General features: G+C 39.0%; 3 protein-coding genes across 3 annotated transcripts; all 3 read right to left on the reverse strand.

Moving 5' to 3' along the window:
- Positions 1–9,499: 9,499 nt before the first annotated feature.
- LOC138885207 (uncharacterized) lies at positions 9,500–10,216 on the reverse strand. The gene is made up of 2 exons (XM_070166117.1): positions 9,740–10,216; positions 9,500–9,652 (listed from the first exon to the last, which is right to left on the reverse strand). The coding sequence occupies exons 1-2, from the start codon at positions 10,214–10,216 to the stop codon at positions 9,500–9,502; spliced, it is 630 nt and encodes a 209-aa protein (XP_070022218.1).
- Positions 10,217–10,540: 324 nt separating this feature from the next.
- On the reverse strand, positions 10,541–11,452 carry LOC104245616 (uncharacterized). Its single transcript, XM_009801236.2, has 2 exons — positions 11,228–11,452; positions 10,541–11,137 (listed from the first exon to the last, which is right to left on the reverse strand). Exons 1-2 carry the CDS (start codon positions 11,450–11,452, stop codon positions 10,541–10,543), a joined length of 822 nt encoding a protein of 273 aa, XP_009799538.1.
- Positions 11,453–13,408: 1,956 nt separating this feature from the next.
- Positions 13,409–18,060, reverse strand: LOC104245615 (proline-rich receptor-like protein kinase PERK5). Its single transcript, XM_009801235.2, has 9 exons — positions 17,880–18,060; positions 16,868–17,650; positions 15,967–16,416; positions 15,530–15,616; positions 15,379–15,449; positions 15,210–15,286; positions 14,325–14,469; positions 14,045–14,203; positions 13,409–13,852 (listed from the first exon to the last, which is right to left on the reverse strand). The coding sequence occupies exons 2-9, from the start codon at positions 17,565–17,567 to the stop codon at positions 13,601–13,603; spliced, it is 1,941 nt and encodes a 646-aa protein (XP_009799537.1). The 5' UTR covers positions 17,568–17,650; positions 17,880–18,060; the 3' UTR covers positions 13,409–13,600.
- Between the last annotated feature and the right edge of the window lie 330 nt (positions 18,061–18,390).

Below are 18,390 nucleotides of genomic sequence, written 5' to 3' on the forward strand. Positions count from 1 at the left end.
TTTTGGGATTTACGGCTTATTAATGACTTAAAAATGAATTATTATAACTTTTTAATTGGTTTGGGGGTTTGTGTTGGCTAGACTTGTTTCACGATAGGCGTCATCACGACCGGGTCCAGTTTAGGGTCGTGACAAGTTGGTATCAGAGCCTAGGTTACATAGGTCTCTCGAGTCATGAGCAGGTTTAGTAGAGTCTCGCGGATCGGTACGGAGACATTTGTATTTATCCTCGGGAGGCTCTAGAACCTTTAGGAAAACTTCGTATTCTTGAAATTCTTATCATGCGAATCTGTTGATCCGAGTACTAAACTTCTGTTATTCTATTCTCTCACAGATGGTGAGGACACGTGCTACCGGTCAGGATGGACGACCACCAGTACCACTAGATGGGACCACTAGAGGTCGAGGACGTGGTCGAGGTCGTGGTAGGGGCAGGGGTGTGGCTCGTACAGTAGCTATGGCAGCACCTACAGATCCACCAGCCGCCCTAGTTCATGATCAGGTCCCAGTTGTGGACGCTCTAGCAGCACCAGCTCAGGCACCAGCTGTGCCCATTGTGATTCCAGGTCGTCAGGAGGCCTTGGCCCAGATTTGATTAGTATGCACTGGCCTAGCTCAGGCGGTCTCAGTTACTACAGCCACAGCTACTTCTCAGTATAGGGGAGGCACTCAGACTCCCGTCGCTTGCACACCTGAGCAGGTCATGCAGGGACTTCAGACACCGGGGGCACCTCCATCCCATCCGGTTGCAGCTATTCAAGACTATATAGCTCCTGCTATGCTAGAGGACGAGCAGCGCAGGTTGGAGAAGTTTGGTAGACGTCAGCCTCCGACTTTCAGTGGTACAAAGGGCGAGGATGCCCAAGGTTTCTTGGACAAGTGTTAGAGGATTCTTCGTACAGCGGGTATTTTGGAGACCAGCGGGGTCGCATTTACCACTTTTTAGTTTTCTAGAGCTGCCTTCACTTGGTGGAAGGCTTATGAGAGGCGTAGGCCTGTTGGTGCAGAACCCCTTACCTGGCAGAAGTTCTCTGTTATCGTTTTGGAGAAATATGTGCCGCAGTCTCGTAGAGAGGAGCTGCACATGCAGTTTGAGCAGTTGTGTCAGGGAGATACGATTGTGATGCAGTATGAGATGAGGTTCTCGGAGTTAGCTCGTCATGCTGTTTGGTTGGTTCCTACGGAGAGAGATAGGATTAGGAGGTTCGTTGATGGCCTCATGTATTAGCTTCAGATTCTCATGACCAGGGAGAGGGTGTCTGGTGATACTTTTGAGGAGGTTGTTGACATTGCTCGTGAGATTGAGTCAGTTCGTCACCAGGAGCGAGATAAGAGGAAGGCCAAGAGGCCTCAGAGATCTAGTAGTTATAGTGGAGCTCTTTCGAGAGGTTAGTTTCAGCATGACAGAGGCCGTCCATTCAGACATGCTCAGTCAGCTCGCGCAGGTTATCATGGGGTGTCATCGGGTCATGGTTCTCACAGTTCTCATCAGGGCCATTCATCACTTAGTGCCCTTCCAGCCTAGAGTTCGTCCTGTGCTCTATTAGTTTAGGGTTCTTCTATGACAGGTGCATCTACTCATCATTCTGGTGCTAGGGGTTCTCTTTAGTCCCCGTCTCCAGCACTCCGGAGTTTCTATTAGTATGGAGAGTTGGGTCATATATGGAGGCAGTATCCTCATCGTCTTGGGGGTTTATCTCAACAAAGGAGTCAACCATCAGCTTTAGCGCTAGTTATTTCACCACCACCCACCCACCCAGCTAGGGGAAGAGGTCAGTCAGCTAGGGGTCTCCCCAGAGGGGGAGGTCGATCAGGTAGTGGTCAGGCCCATTTCTATGCACTCCCAGCTAGACCCGATGTTATTGCTTTAGATGATGTGATTACAAGTATTGTCTTAGTCAACCACAGAGATGCCTCTGTGTTATTTGATCCCGGTTTCACTTTTTCATATGTGTCATTATATCTAGTTATTTGAATATGCCCCATGAGTCTCTTGTTTCATCTATTCGTGTATTTACTCCGGTAGGCAATACTATTGTTGTGGATTGTGTGTACCGGTCGGGTGTGGTGACTATTGGGGGTCTGGAGACCTGAGTGGACCTGCTATTGCTTGGTATGGTGGACTTTGATATGATATTGGGCATGGATTGGCTATCTCCGTGTCGTGCTATTTTGGACTGTCATGCTAAGACAATGACGTTAGCTATGCCGGGTGTACCACAGATTGAGTGGCGAGGTTCGATTGATTTTGTCCCCAGTAGGGTGATTTCGTTCTTGAAGGCCCAGCGGATGATTGGGAAAGGCTGTCTTTCATACTTAGCTTTTGTGAGGGATTTCGGTGCAGAGACTCCTAGTATTGATTCTGTTCCTAATGTGAGGGACTTTCCCGATGTGTTTCCTGCAGCCCTGCCGGGCATGCCACCGGACAGGGATATTGATTTTGGTATTGATTTGGTGCCGGGCACTCAGCCCATTTCTATTCCACCGTATCATATGGCACTAGCAAAGTTGAAGGAGTTGAAGGAGCAGCTTCAGGAACTCCTTGATAAGGGGTTTATTCGGCCTAATGTGTCACTTTGGGGTGCGCTTGTTCTATTTGTGAAGAAGAAGGATGGCACGATGAGGATGTGCATTGATTACAGGTAATTGAACAAAGTTACAATCAAGAACAAGTATCCTTTTCCTCGTATCGATGATTTATTTGACTGGCTTTAGGGAGCGAGAGTGTTCTCCAAGATTGATCTCCGTTCAGGTTATCACCAGTTGAAGATCAGGGACTCGGATATTCTTAAGACAACTTTCAGGACCCGATATGGTCATTATGAGTTCCTGGTGATGTCTTTTAGGCTGACCAATGCCCCAGCAACATTCATGTATTTGATGAACATCGTGTTTCAGCCTTATCTCGACTTGTTTGTTATAGTTTTTATTGATGATATTCTGGTGTATTCCCGTAGTCAGGAGAAGCACGCAGAGCATTTGAGAGTTGTGTTGCAGAGATTGAGGGAGGAGAAGTTTTATGCAAAGTTCTCTAAGTGTGAGTTTTGGCTCAAATCAGTGGCATTCTTGGGGCACGTGGTGTCCAGTGAGGGTATTCAGGTTGATCCGAAGAAGATAGAGGTGGTTCAGAGTTGGCTCAGGTCGTCCTCAGCCATAGAGATTCGCAGCTTTCTTGGTTTAGTGGGTTATTACCGCCGGTTTGTTCATGGATTTTCATCTATCGTATCACCCTTGACCAAGTTGACTCAAAAGGGTGCTCCATTCAAGTGGTCGGATGAGTGTGAGGAGAGCTTTCAGAAGCTCAAGACTGCCTTGACCATAGCTTCAGTGTTAGTTTTGTCATCAGCTTCAGGTTTATATACCGTGTATTGTGATGCTTCGAGAATTGGTATTGGGTGTATGTTGATGCAGGAGGGTAGTGTTATTGCTTATGCTTCTCGTCAGTTGAAGCCTCATGAGAAGAACTACCATGTTCATGATTTGGAGTTGGCTGCCATTGTTCACGCGTAAAAGATTTGGAGGCATTATTTTTATGGTGTATCTTGTGAGGTGTTTACTGATCATCATAGCCTCCAACACTTGTTCAAGTAGAAGGATCTCAATTTGAGGCAGCAGAGATGGTTGTAGCTGCTAAAGGACTATGATATTACTATTTTGTACCATCCAGGGAAGGCCAATGTGGTGGCTGATGCTTTGAGTAGGAAGGCGGTGAGTATGGGGAGTTTGGCATATATTCCAGTTGGGGAGAGACCTCTTGCAGTTGATGTTCAGGCCTTGGCCAATCGGTTTGTGAGGTTAGATATTTCGGAGCCCAGTCGGGTATTGGCTTGGGTGATTTCTCGGTCTTCCTTATTTGATCGCATCAGAGAGTGCCAATATGATGATCCTCATTTGCTTTTCCTTAAGGACAGGGTTCAGCACGACGATGCCAGAGATGTGACTATTGATGATGATGGGATGTTGAGGATTCAGGGCCAGATATGCATGCCCAATGTAGATGGACTTCGGGAGTTGATTCTAGAGGAGGCTCACAACTCGCGGTATTCTATTCATCCGGGTGTCGCGAAGATGTATCAGGATCTGAGACAGCATTATTGGTGGAGGAGAATAAAGAAGGACATTATGGGATTTGTAGCTTGGTATCTCAATTGTCAGTAGGTGAAATATGAGCATCAGAGACCGGCTGGATTGCTTCAGCATATGGATATGCCAGAGTGGAAGTGGGAGCGGATCATCATGGACTTTGTAGTTGGGCTCCCGCAGACTTTGAAGAAGTTCGATGCTATTTGGGTGATTGTGGATCGGCTGACCAAGTCTGCGCACTTCATTCCTATGTGTACTACCTATTCTTCAGAGCAGTTGGCAAAGATCTATATCCGGGAGATTTTTCGTTTGCATGGTGTCCCAGTTTCCATCATTTCAGATAGGGGCACTCAGTTTATTTCACAGTTTTGGAGGTCTGTGCAGCGAGAGTTGGGTATTCATGTTGAGTTGAGCACAACTTTTCACCCTCAGACGGGCGGGCAGTCTGAGCGCACTATTCAGATATTAGAGGACATGTTGCGCGTTTGTGTCATTGATTTCAGAGGGTCATGGGATTAGTTTCTATCGCTCGCAGAGTTTGCTTATAACAATAGTTACTAGTCGAGTATTCAGATGGCTCCATATGAGGTTTTGTATGGGAGGCGGTATAGATCTCTAGTTGGTTGGTTTGAGACGGGTGAGGCTAGGCTATTGGGTACAGACTTGGTGCAGGATGCTTTAGACAAGGTGAATGTGATTCAGGAGAGGCTTTGTACAGCGTAGTTGAGACAAAAGAGTTATGCTAACAACAAGGTTCGAGATGTGTCCTACATGGTTGGTGAGAAGGTTCTATTTTGAAGGTTTCACCCATGAAGGGTGTTATGAGATTTGGGAAGAAAGGTACATTGAGTGCTCGGTTCATTGGGCCTTTTGAGGTGCTTCGAAGGATTGGATAGGTGGCTTATGAGCTTGCTTTGCCACCCAGCTTATCAAGCGTGCATCTGGTATTTCATGTTTCTATGCTCTAGAAGTATATTGGCAATCTGTCTCATGTTTTGGACTTCAGCACGGTTTAGTTAGATGATGATTTGACTTATGATGTGGAGCCAATAGCTATTTTGGAGCGTCGGGTTTGAAAGTTGAGGTCAAAGGATATAGCTTCAGTAAAAGTGCAGTGGAGAGGTTGGCCCGTAGAGGAGGCTACCTGGGAGACCGAGCGAGATATGTGGAGCAGATATCCTCACCTATTCGAGGCTTCAGGTATGTTTCTTAACTCGTTCGAGGACAAACATTTGTTTAAAAGGGGGAGGATGTAACGACCCGGCCGGTCGTTTCATGAGTTACCGCTCTGTTTCCCCTATTTATGCTCCTTATTGTCTTGTTCAACTGTATCATATGTTATCGGGTTGGTTGGCTCGGGTTCGGAGAGATTTTGGTAAGGTTTGAGACACTTATCTTTTGAGTAAGCTTAAGTTGGAAAAGTCAATCGGATGTTGACTTATGTGAAAAAGAGATTGTATGTGAATTTTGATGGTTCGGATAACTTTGGGAGGTTATTTGGGACTTAGGAGCATGATCGGAATGTGTTTTGGAGGTCCGGAGTAGATTTAGGCTTAAATTAACGAAATTAGAATTTTAGCATTTTCCTGTTGACAGGTGAGATTTTGATATAGGGGTCGGAATGGAATTCCGAAAGTTGGAATAGGTCTATTGTGTCATTTGTGATGTGTGTGCAAAATTTCAGGTCATTCAGACAGGGTTTGATGGACTTTTTTATCGAAAGTGGAATTTGGAAGTTTTTGGAATTCTTTGGCTTGAATCCGATGTAAATTTGGTGTTTTGATGTTGTTTTGAGTGTTCCGAAGGTTAGAACAAGTTTGAATAATGTTATGGGATATGTTGGCATGTTTGGTTGAGGTCCCGAGGGCCTCAGGTGAGTTTCGGGTAGTTAAACGGATCAAATTGCATGTTGAGAAGTTGCAGATTTTCTTTAGGCATGTTGTAGACATTTTGTTCTTCGCGATCGTGTATAAGGGGCCGCAATCGCGTAGGCTTATCTGGGGGCAGAGGTAGAGTTGCTCTACACGATCGCGTGAGGCAGGTTGCGATCACGTGGGTCTGTGTGGTATAGCTTCGCGATCGCGTAAGTTAAATGAGGTCAGTCGGCTTTTGTGCTTCGCGATCGCGAGGCATTTTCCGCGATCGCGGTGAAGAAATTTTAAAAGGTGGGTAGAATATTTAAAAGACCATTTCTGCGATTTTGGGTCTAAGTTTTGCCATTGTTGAGCGATTTTGGAGCTTTTTGAGGAGGATTGAAGAGGGAATCAAGGGAAAACACTTGGAGGTAAGATTTATGGACTTAATACTCGATTCTAATGTGATTTCTACCTAATTAACCATGAAATTTGTGGAATCTAAAGCCTAATTAGAAGTTAGGGCTTGGAAATTGGAGACCTAAATCTAGGGATTTGAGGGGTCATTTGTGGTCGGATTTTGATGTATTTGATATGTATGAACTCGTGAGAAAGTAAGGATTCTAGTTTTGTGATTTTTGTCGGAATCCAAAATGTGGGCCCGGGAGTCGGGTTTGGCCAATTTCGGGATTTTGATGTAAATTAGTTATTTTTGAGTAGGCTTTGTTCCCTTAGCATATTTTGATGGTATACATATATTTTTGGATAGACTTTGAGCATCCGGAAGCCGATTAGAGAGGCAAAGGCATCACTGGCTAGAGTTTGGACAGGATAGAGGTAAGTAATGATTGTACATGTTGTCCTGAGGGTATGAAACCCCGGATTTCACACTGTTGCGCTACTTTGAGGTGACGCACACGCTAGATGACGAGCGTGGGGTCGTGCACCGTTGGGGACTGTGACTTAGTCCGTCCCGTATGACTGTTTAACTGCGTATTTGATTGAAAACAATTTGCTATCATTGGATTTTGGAAAGTAATATCCTGTTTTGGGCTGAATGCCATATTTGGGCCTCGTGCCAATTGTTTTGGACCCTTAGAGGATTTTTACTACTATTTCTCACTATTTTGACTTCGTATTTGTACTTAGTCATGCTATATTCTACTGTTTTCATAACTCAGCCATCTTTACTCGTTTTTGATAATTTAAATGATATTTTGGGCTGAGCATCATGTTTTACTGTTGCTCGAGTGCCTTGTGAGGATACTATGGGATCGGGTTGCGCGTCGTAGCAGTGTTATACTGATTCATGATTATGAGGCTGAGGGCCTGATTTGTTACGCCACGAGGTGGCTTGATATGAGACCGAGAGCCTGTTTGATTATGCCACGAGATGGCTTGTTATTGTACTTGGGTTGTAAGGAGCCCCTCCTGTACACCTCCAGTGAGTGCGGGTACCCAGTATGAGATGTGATATAGCCCGAGGGGCTGATGTTGTTCCATGTTATTGCCCGAGGGGCTGATACGAGTGATTATGAGATAGCCTGAGAGGCTTGTTCTGTTGGTATTTTGCCCGAGGGGCTGATTTATGTTTCTATCTTCCCCCCTCCCCAATTTTCATTCACTCGTTTGAACTGTTAAAAGATGTTTTAAAGAGGTTTTTACTGAACTAAGGTGTTTCTACGAGCTCTTACTGTTTTATTGCATTTCTAGTTTTATACTGCCTCGTTGTAGCATTTTGTTGTGTTTTACGTGTTTTCTTATCGCTCAGTTGCATTTACTTTTATTACTTACTGAGTTGGCGTACTCACATTACTTCCTGCACCCTGTGTACAGATCCAAGAGTCTCGGGTCACACTAGCGAGGGCTGATTTGCTTCTATCACAGGCTTGTTCGGAGTTGACTAGGTAGCTGCTTGGCGTTTCGCAGCCCAGCGCTTCTCCTTCCTATACTTATTTTTCTTTGTACTTGCTTTGTATTAGACTATGTAGTCTCTTCATACTCTTAGACGGATGTTTAGATGCTCATGACTGGTGACACTCCGATGTCGGGCTGTGTTTGTTTCCGCATTGTTCTATTCTACTCTATGTTTTGGGATTTATGGCTTATTAATGACTTAAAAATAAATTATTATAACTGTTTAATTGGTTTGGGGGTTTGTGTCGGCTGGCCTTGTTTCACAATAGACGTCATCACGACCGGGTCCGGTTTAGGGTCGTGACATTTTTAAAAAAAATGATTTAATTAATTTGGTTTATTTTTTTATTTTTTAAAAATCAGAGTTATTATAGCTAGAGAGAATTGATGTCCACACCCCAGGGGTGTGGTGGGATCAATTGGATCTACATCTCTGTTTGGAAAGCCCTGTGTAATTACTTGGCTGTGTAATTACTAGGGTAGTAATTACACAGCCTGGTAATTACATATTATTATAATTACAATGGCATGTTTGTTTCTCATGATGTGATTACAGTATAATTACATGTGTCATGTTTGGTTGTACAAGTGTAATTACATAGATAAATAAATATTTTTTCAAATTAATATATAAATAATTTTCATTGTATGATAAATATTTATATGTATAATAGATATTAAATTATTATATATTAAAAATGTATATTCTTTTATAAGAAAATATATTAAATAATTATAAAGTAATACGTAGTATTATAAAAATAATTGGTATCTTCCATATGAACAATATTGTAACTTAAAAGAGAACAATGGAAATTTCAATAACAAATCAAAATTCTTCAGCAACTCATTTGAATAAAAAAAAAGATAGATATGAGCTTATACAAAAAAAAAATCATAGTTAATATTTACGTTATTGATTAGAAAATAAAATTAGTAAAATATAAATTGTTTTTTCGCAAGTCTTCCTCATACAAAATTCTCATAACAATGATGTATATAAAATTTTATCTAATTGATCTAGCATTCCATATCTGATGAGTTATTCCTCCTCTTAGATTGCACATATATTGTTTGTCAACATTATTCGGGCCTCGTCCAAGTTCGTCATCATCTGAATCTGAATCAATATCATTCAAATTATGGGAATCTTCTATTTCCTCTCCCATGTGCTCTTCAAAATATGCATCTTCCCAGTTCCACTTACGAATAAAATTGTGAAGTATACAAAATGCTAGCACAATCCAGCCTTATTTTTTGATAGTATAAGGAGGAGGAGTCATCAATATAGGAAACCTTTTTTTTAAAACAACAAATGTCCTCTCCACCACATTTCGAAGTTTTGAATGTCTTAAGTTAAAAAGCTCGCGAGCATTTTGTGGAGCTTGTGTTTGGCTCCATTCTCTCAAATGATATTGTACTGCACGATAAGGTGCTAAAAAGCTTTTTGTATTTGCATAGCCTGCATCAACTATATAATATTTTCCTACAAAATTACAAGTACAAGTTAAATATTTTAAAAAAGATAATAAAAATGAATAGGTAATATGAATTATTTGTAAATTATCAGTTGGAATTTTCAACTTATTTGATGATCTCTCCCAAACGACATTTCTTAATTTTCTAGAATCTGAAGTAGAGCCTTCTCAACCAGCAAGCACATATTGAAAATTCATATTAAAATCTACCACAACAAGGACATTTTGAGAAAGAATTCCTTTACGATTTCTATATCTTGATTGATCTTCCATAGAAACAAGTACAGGAATATGAGTTTCATCGATAGCTCCAATACAATCCTTCAAAAACTTATAATAGTTTTAAGATATTGCACAAATAATTAATAATATTGTTAATAATTGTAGACTGTAATACTAAATATTAACCTTGAACCAAGGATAGAAAAGTGGATTAGACGATATCTCTTGCGGGACATCTTTTCCTGCTTGCTTGACATAGTATTTTTCTAATCGTAGACAAACTTTCAAACACTTGTTAAAATAATGGCTAATGGTTTCTCCTGAATGTTGAAAACGATTTTGTATGACTCTATTCCTTTTATTATGAGCTAATGTAAACAAAAATATGGCCAATTGTTCCTCAACTCTAACCGTTCTTGAATCAATTAATAGACCTCTTGTTTTCATCTCATCTGCAAGTTGTAAGAAACATCCGACATTCATACATAATAGGTCATAGCATTCACGGGAATGTCCTTCAATCAAATCTTTAATAAACTTTGCTTCAGTTAAAATTGAGCGGTGCACTCTTTCTTTTGGTCCAATACCTAAATATTTTCTAATAATTCTAATTAAAAGCACACATTTTGCAAGAAACATCATGAATTTATCTTCATTTGCCATCCTATATGACAAGAAAAAATTAAAATTTACAACTGTAATAGTATAAGAGAAAACATAATGCTTTCAAAAATAAATAAGATAAGTGTAGGTTCACGGAGCTCATTGTAGCAATTAATGAAAAAGAACAAAATAAGAAGAAGCTATATAAAGCATTGATGGTCCATTGATGGACTAAAATCCATGATTTTCACATAAAATATATAAAGCATAAGCAAAAGTAGAAGATGCTCATGTCTGCAGCTAACAGTTAACATAATCCAAAAAAAATAATAAGATACTAGTTTATAACTTTATCCGAATAACAAAAACACAACACTAACTGCATCAATCATATAATTCAAGTTTGTGCATAACCCATTTCTTTCTAAGCGAAGGAGCCATAGCAGCAAAGAATTCAGCATTTCTCTCATTTGTAAGGAGATCAATAACTCGAATATTCCATGCGCCGTGCAATTCTAGTTCCATTATCAAAGGCATTAATTTCTTCACAGAAGTATTTTTTGGTTCATGTTGTAGCCTTATTTGTTCTTCAGCTATGGTTGTCCATCTATCAACAGATTTAGCCAAACTAATCTCAATAGAGTTCCTAATTCTTTTGGAATGAGATGCCAAAGTTTGTTCCTCAGCTAAACGTCCTTTTCCTATTCTCTTATCTTGACCAGTTGATTGAGTTGTTTCAGTACTCGTGAAGCTTATGTTTTGATCAAGATATACATGATCAATAGACTGCGCATCTTCAGAAGCAGGTGTAGTAATTTTTTCCTCGGTTATCTCCTCAGCAGAAAATTTATTTTGAAAATCCTCTGTATCATTAACTTCATATCCATTCCTACCATCAGAGACAGTGTCTCCAAAAATCAAAGCCAACGTATTATAATCTAGCAACTTCTTCGTCTTATATTTAGCATCTTTTGGGTGAGCCTATAACATAACCAATGTTCTTAAGTAGAGAAACAAATAACTTATACTCAAATTTTAGCTATAAAAGGAAAAAAGAATAGTATGCCTCACTGCAAGGTACTGCTCCCAAACATCATCTTCAGCATCAAACTTTCGAGTTTCTTCATTCCACCCAAATCCACTATGTTGCGCCGTTCTCTTCATAGTAGCATAAGTTTTCTTCAAGGTTCTCATCCTATTTTTCATTTTCGTCTTATCTAATTTGTCCCCATATAACTTATTCATTTCTCTTTCTACACCATCCCATCCCTCGGTTGTTAAGCCTCCTTGTTGCATTCTTCCTAACGTAACTTATTCTGCGATAAAATAGATGAAATGTTTGTCTTGAACTTCACTCCATTTGATGTATGGTTTTCCAACCTTAGGTGTTTGGTTAGTTAACATCCTACATAAATATAATTATATGATCTGCAATATGTTTATGAGATTCATATATGCATAATCAAGTCGAACAAGACGTAAAAAATATACGTGGCAGAATATGAACAAAGCTCATCTATAATTGCACAAAAATTTATAATTGATTATCCAAGAGCTGATGAGCAACTTACTTTAAAGTGAATATTCTAATATATTAAGGTTCTCCATTTTTATTTTAGTGGCATAAATCAGGAAAAACTTAATGGTATAAATCACGGAAAACACAAAGATTTCTTTCCACACACAAATAGTACCACTTTTTTTATACAAATATATTTTTTTTCTCTTTCCAATATAATACACTACACAATATAGAAACTGAATATGACAAGAATAGTATTTGTATGCATTAGTTGTGAAGTTTTTGCCCAAATTTAAAATTATTGTTATACCCAGATTTCACCCTTCTAAAATTGAAAGGTAAAGATTCCAACACTAGGAATCAACTATTTAGAGAATAGTTCAATAGGAATCAACTATTTAGAAAATATGAAATACAAAAGGGGAAAAAAAAAAGGTTACCTGGAGCAGAGACGGTGCTAGAACTGAAAAAGTAAAGTAGAGATGTTTTGGTTTTTCTATCATCTTTTTTCCAATAATATAATATTGAAAGAGGGAAAAAAAGGAATTGGAAAGGTTGCCTTGTAATTGCATCATGTAATTACACCCAATTCTTTACTCCCCCATGGAATTGGAGAGTGTAATAATTACACCCAATTCCACACTAACTAAATAATAACTTGGTCAAACAAATATGCCAAAATGTGTAATTACACTCAATTACATCCAATTTCAATTCTTGTGTAGCTTTGGAAACAGACTCTTAAGGAGAAATCCCCCGCTTTGCTTAATGGCCCTCACAACATGAATATAAATATGAATATGAATATGAATTTATTGGATAAGTAGGGTGCAAAAAGATTAGAGGAATTACATATTCCCTTACCAAAAAGGAGTAACTTACATCTTCATTATCTAACGGGATAACTAGATAATATTGTTTGCAACAAATTTGCGAGATGCGAAAAATGACCTGCAATCCTAAAAATATATATAAAAAATTCTATTGTTTAATTTTTGAGGGTACAACTCTATTTGCTCCCTTGATTCTTCTCTCTATTTTTTCGAATATAGAATGATGTAGACTTCCTTGGGATGTACTTGATCTTCGTGAAAAGGAAGATCTTTTTATCACTTTAGTGACTTTGATAAAAATAATATTTGAGATCTTTGATCAGTTTGTGAATATTCCATGAATTTATAAAATTTCGAGATGTCTCTTTGAGAGAATATGTACCCCTTTATAGGTATCCGTTAGGGTTTAGGGAAGAATAGTATCCAATAAATCTTTGAAACACCTTTGGGGTTGAAGATCATGAATTGAGCTCGTCTTCTGGATGCCGGACTTAAAATCCAGTAAATTTTTTATGTATACAAATATATGTCTACCATCGGGGTAAAATCTTTGTTGAGAATCGTTGACAGCAAATACCATAAAACAAACAAAGAAGAAGAAGAAGTCATTAATAGCAGACAGGCCTTTGGCAGATTAAGGTGAAATAAAAGCGTTTGAAAACCACAAGAGATAACTATATAATAAACTAATATATTGACAATAATTTATGAGGGTCTATGGAAACAACCTCTCTACCTTCACAAGGTGGAGGTAAGGTCTGTCTGCGTACAAACTACCTTCCCCAGACCACACAAGTGGATTATACTGGATTTGTTATTATTGTTGTATTGACAATAATTACAACTGTATAAGGCTTCAGTGTTTTTCTCTTGAGTGTTGGAACCTATTGTACAATATTGAGACAAAAAAGAGTAGTACATAAAGCATATTTCACTGTTATGAACTCTAGTTTTTACATGCAGTTCAGTATTTGACAAAAATTAAGAAAGAGTAAGCTCCATTCATTGGATCTGTTATAAGGAAGAAATCAAAGTGGTCTTTTTGTTCAAAGACTCTCAAGCTTCAGGATTTAGCTATTATTGAGCGATTCATCTTCTACCCCCCTTATGATAACCAAACTCTCCGGAGTCACTGCTTGACGAAGAGGAAGGGTTGAGTCCATACTCACTTGTCGCTCCATATTCACTGCTATCGAATTCTTGGCTTGGTATCACCATTTTCCTAAACTTGATCATGTCAGCATTGCATGCACCAGTATCATAGGACACAGAGCTCCCACTTGGCTTTGAACGATCGCTCAAGTCTTCCAAAGATGAATCGCCATCCAAGGCTCGTACAATCTGCTCATTAGAATGTGTATCATTATTTTTCTCGCGAAAGTAGAAGAGAAAAGGAGCATATCCAATAAGCCTAATTGCAAATGGTGTGGGATATAAGTTTTAAAGAAATAGATATGTCCAAGGTAAACGACAGAATCATGTATTAACCGGAATTAACATAGGAGGATAGTTCTAATCGAGAAGACAACATACCTGACTCATCTTTGGGCGTCTTCTAGCAGAATGACGAGTGCTAGCAGCAGCACAGGCAACTAACCGATGCAACTCATCTGGAAAGTTTCCTTCAAGGGGAGCACCTACAAGTTCATCATAATTTCCCTCTTCTAAGGCTCTTTTAAGACGGGGCTTAGCCTGTTCATTTCATACGTTATGTCAACTAGGGAATCCAAAGATTAAAGTCTAAGTGCACTTTAAAATGTAGGCATGTTTATGACAATGCATGAAATTTGGGAACTTGAGATCAAGAACGAACCCAGTCTACTAAGCTGTCTTCCACCATATTGCTAGGATCAACAGGTTTCTTCCCAGTTATGAGTTCCAAAAGCACAACTCCAAATGAAAATACATCTGATTTGTCTGTTAGCTTGCCACTTGATGCATATTCAGGAGCCAAGTACCTGCAGTATGTCACAACTCACAAGGTAATATTCCTACTTAGCAACATGTTCCCGACTTGCAAATCCTTTGAAGGATACGATGATTTTTTCACTACTGAGGCTTGATTTCTTCTAGTTGTTCACACAGAATGTTGCTAAAATACTTAACTACCTTCTACTTGCTCAATCTCAAAAACAAGGACCCCCATTTATTACTTTAACCAAGCTGTCGAAAAAAACTAAAATGACTTCCAAAACATTTTTCATATATGCTAAAAGCTGTTTTTTTCTATCTTGCACTGTGCCTATCTCTTGCCTAAGCTACTACTACTGAGCTTATGAAAAGTGTTCCAAAAATTAGAAACCTTTAATTGAAGAGCAAGGTTCTCCTTTTGCTTAATCTACTTTGTATATATGGTGCCCAGCTTTTCCTTAATGCTGATGAATATACTGTTACCATTCTCAAAAATTAGAAACCTTTAAAAATGCACAAAAAAAAAAAAAAAAAAAAAGAACATAGGAAAGAAAGAATCAAACTGATTTTCAAGACATTCTAAAGAAATGCTCAGAATTAACAAATTTACTAGCCTTTTTGATTGATAACATGGCATATGATTGGATTTCGTTTAATTAAGATCGTTTAGTAAGTCATGGAAACACTTGAAGAGAATAGATTAGTTCACCTTTAAAGCTAAACACCAGCCTCCGCCAAATATTTCGTTTACCTCTCAACGAGTAGAGAAATGTTATGTTTGACTCACCCGAAAGTTCCCATAACACGGGTGGAAATATGAGTGAAGTTATCAGAAGAAAGTTTAGCCAATCCAAAATCTGCCACCTGAGAAACCACAATCATATTGAAAACCACCCTTCCAAGTTTCTTGACGCATCCAAAATACACGAGACAATAACGACCACTAATATTTTTACCTTAGCTTCAAAGTTGTCCTCAAGTAGAATGTTTGCAGCCTTTATGTCACGGTGGATAATTTTTGGATGGCCTGTGTATATAAAGCAAGGGATGAGATAGAAAACCAAAGAGAAAGAAAAGGGGAGCAGTGTTGAAAGAAAATTGTCATACAATCTTCATGGAGATAAGCTAATCCTTTGGCTGATCCCAATGCAATTTTAAGTCTTGTTCCCCAATCCATAACATGATGTCCCTTCCCTGCATTCATACTTGATTTAACATTAGCGCGGAGAGCATTTTCAACGGTTCAAATCGCTTTTAAAAAGAATTTAACTATATACACTGTCAGCGTAATGAAATTTTATACTATCAACGTATTTTCACCTGTAGTAGCATGTAATTGCTTTATTTTTCATGATAGTAATCCCACTTTTTATGAACAATTACCTGTAGTTATCTTTAAGGTGTAAAATTTCTTAATACTGCTAGTGTATATAAACTCTTTTAAGAAAGTTTTGCAACAATACAATTTTATACTCAATTAGGAAGTCATTTTAAGTGGTACATGATGTATCATAGAAGGGAGTAATGAATAACAGGGGAAGTACCATGAAGATGGAAATCCAAGGTTTTGTTCGGAACATACTCATAGACCAACATTCGCTGGCTATCAGCAATGCAATATCCAACAAGAGAAACAAGGTGGCGATGATGAACTCTGCTAATGATCTCAACCTCTGCCTGAAATTCTCGTTCACCTTGTCCACTGCCCGACTTCAAGCTCTTGACAGCTACCACCCTTCCATTAACCAAAACACCTTTGTGTACATACCCAAAACCACCTTGGCCTAAAATATTGGCCTTAGAAAATCCAGAAGTTGCTATAGCTAGCTCCTCATAAGTGAACTGGCTTTGTGAGAACCCACCAAAACTTGGCGATGGCACAAGAGCTTGGCCATAGACGGTAGAGCTGTTATCGCTACTTAGATTAGGTGCGGAAGGAACCTTAATAATGTGTTCCATGGGCTTAGGACCTTTGTAGTACGGATCATTACTACCTGCACTTCAAAAGACAAATGTATAGTTGAATAATTATAGCAGAAATTGGATATGCCTTTTGGCTACAATAGTAATAATAAGAAAATTTAATTATATACACTGATATCTCAACAAATTTTTGCACTATCGATAAACTTTAACAAATAATAGCAAATTGCTTAATCTTTTCCACGTTAAATTATATACACCGATTGTGTAAACAATTTTGAATGTGAGTGCATCTTAACATGCTATAGTAAGTTAATTCACTATTTTTGTAGTTATCAAATTAGACTTACTATCAAATTAGTAAATTAGACTTACAATCGACCTGGATGTCATCAGCTTATTCTGATGATGTAAAAAATCTATGCAATGTCATTGCATATAAGTTAAAAGAATTAGTTTTATTTACAATGTAACATATGAAACTTAAACTCGAAAAGAATTCAGAGATAAAGGTAACCGAACCTTTAGGTGGAAGTCCAGGAATAGGATCTGTATAGTAGGGTTCTTTCTTCTTCCTTCTCCAGTACACGATGCAAACAATGATAATAGCAAGAACCAGTACTCCTGCCACCGCTATTCCTGCAACTATAATCATATCCGACGAACCTGAAGCAGCCGGTGGCGAGCCATTGTTGCTTCCTGAAGAACCAGCTGCTGCTGATTTTTCTGAATGGGGTACGCCGACTGATTTTTCTGAATTAGGTGGATCGCCACCAGCTGGTTTTTCTGAAGGCGGTAGAGGAGGAGATAACTTTGCAGCAGGTGATGGAGGTGGTTCTGAGGAAACAGGAGGCGGGGGAGAAAATGTGGGTGGGGGAGGAGGCGTATCGGGAGAAGCAGGTGGTGGTGCCGAAGTGGATGGCGGTGGAGGTGAGAGTGCTGGCGGTGGCTCAGAAGCTGCCGGAGGTGGTGGTGATGATGGAGGAGGAGAGTCCTTTATGGTTGGTGGTGGTGATGAAGGAGGAGGAGAATTTTCAGGCAGAGAAGGAGATTGTGGTTGCGGGGGTGGGGAGGAAGGTGGAGGAGATTGTGGCGGCGGTGATGGGGGTGGTGAAGATGAAGAATTAGTTGAAGGAGGAGGAGGAGGAGGGGGAGTTCCATTAGGAGTCAGAGAATTAGTGCCATTTTTGTTGGACGTAGTAGTACTAGAAAGTGATTGCATTTTTCCAAGAAAGGTGAATTTCCAGAGGCTGGAAATTCAACCTTTCCCGTTAACTGCTTCGTCTCAACAGATCTTCAATTTTCCTATATTGCCATGAAAGTTAAAAGGAAAAAAATGTTATGAAGATCTTACTATATAATGTCACAATATTACATGATTGATCATATTTTCTTTTTTTGCTTTTCCTCTAACATGGCTCATTCTGTTAAATCTAACAATTTGGACATGGAGATTGATGACAGGGAAAAAATGAAATTTTCAGGAGAAGAAGAAAAATAGAAACATATGTTAGACGAAAGAGAAGAAATTTACCTGAATGATGTATGAGATCAAAGGGAAGAAAGAGAAATCTTAGCATTGTGAATTGTGATGTACAAAGAAAGTTTACACCTTCCCCCGCCTCTGTCCCCAACTGTTGCCTCCTACAAAGAAGGACCTCTCTCGCTCTCTCTCTTAAAGGCACACACTTTTTCTTTCTTGCTCTCTCCCTCAATAAAATGAAGTCATCTCAAAGAAAATAATTGTTCTCTCCATTTCCCTACTTGTTAATTTATTTTTCTTTATTTCATATTTAGACTAGTACTTTAATACTTCTGTTAAAAATATAACCAGTCATACAACTAAACATTTAGTATGGCTAAAAAGTACATGTTTCACCCTCCAATTCTAGTTTGCAAAAGGCAAATACCCCATAATAAAACTCGAACACCATGCCCCATTCAAAAGAACTGAGATTGCTCGTGGTTCGATTTGGTTCAATTTTTTAACACACACTAAACCAATTAAGTCGATTGTCTAAATATTCAAACCAAACTAAATCAAC

The sequence above is a fragment of the Nicotiana sylvestris genome, chromosome 2, assembly GCF_000393655.2.
Source record: "Nicotiana sylvestris chromosome 2, ASM39365v2, whole genome shotgun sequence".
In the NCBI taxonomy this organism is placed as follows: domain Eukaryota; kingdom Viridiplantae; phylum Streptophyta; class Magnoliopsida; order Solanales; family Solanaceae; genus Nicotiana; species Nicotiana sylvestris.